Raw genomic sequence first — 3,158 nt, forward strand, 5'->3', positions numbered from 1 at the left:
TCATTCAGAGATTTAAAATCCGCAGGGTTTACTAATCCTTTTCTTTTCGTCCAAATCTGAAACTCCTTTTCTTGGATGATTGGTTAGCTATGCTAAAATAAGATTTCTTGATTTTCTTTTATTAGAACATGCCCTGACTATTCTGTTTTTTTCATTGATTTGATTATTTCAATGGATTCCGGGCTACCGTTGTGACTCAAACAAGTCGATTCACATTTCTAATAGCTTCGAAGGATCTATAGCATATTAAAATATTGCTTTGTTATTTAGCAATATGAACTTGCTCCTTCTTTATTAAAAATATAATGAAATTGAAGATGATCTTAAAATCTGAACTTGCAACGAGCAGATTAGGATGGGGAAGATTAAACTGAGGTAAATTCAGGAATAATTATTTCCTAAATGTTGCATCCTTGGGAGGTAATAATCAAACCAGAGTATCTAAAATGAAGGGGAAACGTTCAAGGGGAGGGATGGTCTTACATCACATTAGCTTCCGGAAATGTAGATAGAGGCAGCCTCAAACTAAGCACACCTGAATATGAAGGTTCATATCAATAACTATCAAGGAAACTAACATATGATTTTCGTTCAAATTTAGCTAACATACTTGGAAATGTTAATAACTAAAACTTCTGCTAAGAAACCAATTAGATTTATTTCAAAACCAGTTAGTTAGATGAAATTCATGCTTCAACATCAAAGTGAATGTTCAAAATCCACCCTCCTCTGTAAAAGCCAACTCTAACATCTGGCTTGATCGCTTAGCAAAATAATTCTGTAACTAGTATCATCAGTCAGTTCCAGCAAAACTTAAAATTCTAAATTCGAATAGATACTGGCAGAAAGAAGCTACACACTATTTGCCTCAAATTTCATCTAACCTCTAGCCTCAATTTTCATTTTCTTCGTCACCACTTCCGTCATCTTTTCCTTGTTCGCCATTCTCTTGCTTATCATCTTTGTAAACTTCTTTATCCTGCTCACTGCTTCCTTCTCCAAGTTCTTCGTTTTTGTCAGCGATACCATCAAACTCAAATCTCGAAGAGCCCATTTCAGCACCTTTTATGTTCTCACCGGGGGCATTTGTTATAGTTGCAAGGTGGTCTTTCCCAACAGCAAAGGCTTCTAAAACCTCTGAATTTCCTTGCTTTTGGATGTCAAACTCAATGCCACGTGATGGCATATAAGTAGTGCTCGAAGGATAGTTAATGAGACTTCTCGAGTATAGTTGATCCAGTTGATTAAAATAAGAGCAGGTTTTGGATCGCTGAGACCTCCTCTCTGGACTTTCTTTGGCTTTTCTAAAATATTTGTTGATATTCTCCCACTTCTCTTTACACCTCTTGGCACTCCTTTGATAGCCCATTGAACTCATTAAAGAACTTACCTCTTCCCAAAGAGGACCCTTAACGCCAGGTTCTTGAAATTTAATCTCTATTCTACTTCTAACTTTGATCAATGCCTCAACTTCATCTTTAGGCCATCTGCTATGGCTGTCAGATTTTGTAGATGTAATTTCTTTGATGGGCTCATTTGAAATTTCTGGTTGCAGCAATGGTGTAGCCATTCTAATAGGAAGATTGATACTTTGGCCCGTGATTTTCTCTATGTAAGAAACAAGTTGAGCCTCTCTACTTGAAGTTGAAGCCCATTCATGTGCTCTAGAAATGGCTTCTCTGTTGTGCTTTTCAGCTTCTTGGTGTCTCCAGGTTTCTTCTCTATCTGTTCTCTCTCTATCCATTCTTTCAATCACTTCCAAGAACTTCATATGCAACATTTCTTGGTGATCCATCACTTTCTTCACCGTGTTCTCAAAGAACCCAGCCATATAACTTAATTTCTCCTTCAATTTCCTCTTTCTCTTCCTCTTCTGGCTCTTTCTCAATGAAGCTTCCTCTCCAATTGAATTCTCTGACCCCTGATCAACCCCAGTTACATTATTGGCAGCACCGTTGGCACCAACATTTTGCCGATTTGTAGCACTGGATGGCACTGAAACACCCGCATTCGTTGGTGAATGGTCGCCTGTGAGAACAGAGCCAGAGCCTGTTTGATTAGCTTCAGCAATCTTTGCAAGACTATATATAGCTTCAAGCTCATTAAAGATGGGAAATTTGATGTCCAAATTCCTGCATCTCTCCCTACTTTCATCAATTACGTGTTCTATCTCTAAAGGCCTAAAATACCTAGTTCTGTTTCCACTAATTTCTTCCTCCTCACTTCCCCACCGCTTCTTCTCGAGTTGTTTCCTGTAACATTTACACAAACACATAGATGACATGGTACCCAGTTTAAAAATTAGAAAAATAAACAGAAGTCATGAGATTATTAAATGTTTGGCAATAAACTACCAAAACGGTTCTTTGATGGTGGTATAATCTTCCAGGGGATGCCAAGAACGAGGCATTAAAATGGCATGTGGAGGATTAATATGCCCATTTCCATCAAGTAATGTAGGAGTAGCAGCAGCTTCATTTTGATTATTTAAAACACTAGCCTTTTTGTTGGCACTTCCTTCATTGCGCCCCAACTTGAAACTCATAGTGAATGGTGAAGGGTTTTGAGGGGTGCCTTGAACCTGGCTCTGTTGTCGTTGCTGCTGCTGCTGCTGCTGCTGCTGAAATGGATAAAACAACTGATGATGCTGCTGCCAAAAAACTTGATGAGGCTGTTTATGTTGTTCTTTTTGCAAGTGGGGTAGGCAAGGATGTTTCAGATTTTGTAAAACTAATGGTGAGCAACAACAATCATCTTCCATGGAATGTTGTTGCCTTTCTTGTTGTCCTTGTTGATGATGATGATGATGGATGCATGACAGTCCGCCATTACTAGGCTGCATATTAGGCTAACCCCTAATATGGCTAGAAGAGAGAATGATTTAAAAGCTTGAGTCCCTTCACGGATTTGAAATTTAAAAATGGGACATATAAACTCGCTTCATTTTAAACTTTATTTTTATTTATTTAATACAACTCTCTGACACTTTCATGTGCATCGGTATTTTCATAGGCTACGTTTGTTTTACGGTATTGATTGGGTGAGGTAACGGATTTTCAGCTTTCGAGTGTCGTGAGATTACAGTAAATATTATTTTTTAAAATATTTTTTTAGTTAAAAATATATTAAATGATATTTTTTTATTTTTAAAAAATTAT

General features: G+C 37.4%; 1 protein-coding gene across 1 annotated transcript; it reads right to left on the minus strand.

Annotated features, from left to right (window-relative positions):
* Window positions 1–633: 633 nt before the first annotated feature.
* On the minus strand, window positions 634–2,903 carry LOC133674276 (trihelix transcription factor DF1-like). The gene is made up of 2 exons (XM_062095319.1): window positions 2,355–2,903; window positions 634–2,252 (listed from the first exon to the last, which is right to left on the minus strand). The coding sequence occupies exons 1-2, from the start codon at window positions 2,840–2,842 to the stop codon at window positions 893–895; spliced, it is 1,848 nt and encodes a 615-aa protein (XP_061951303.1). The 5' UTR covers window positions 2,843–2,903; the 3' UTR covers window positions 634–892.
* Window positions 2,904–3,158: the final 255 nt, after the last annotated feature.

The sequence above is a fragment of the Populus nigra genome, chromosome 15 (genome assembly GCF_951802175.1).
Source record: "Populus nigra chromosome 15, ddPopNigr1.1, whole genome shotgun sequence".
Taxonomy (NCBI): Eukaryota; Viridiplantae; Streptophyta; class Magnoliopsida; order Malpighiales; family Salicaceae; genus Populus; species Populus nigra.

Bases quoted from the DNA above. Each gene is read 5' to 3' on its own strand.
- LOC133674276 (XM_062095319.1), bottom strand. From the start codon at position 2,842: ATGCAGCCTAGTAATGGCGGACTGTCATGCATCCATCATCATCATCAT. The intron at 2,253-2,354 runs GTAGTTTATTGC...TAAATGTTACAG, and splicing joins ACCATCAAAGAACCGTTTTG to GAAACAACTCGAGAAGAAGC.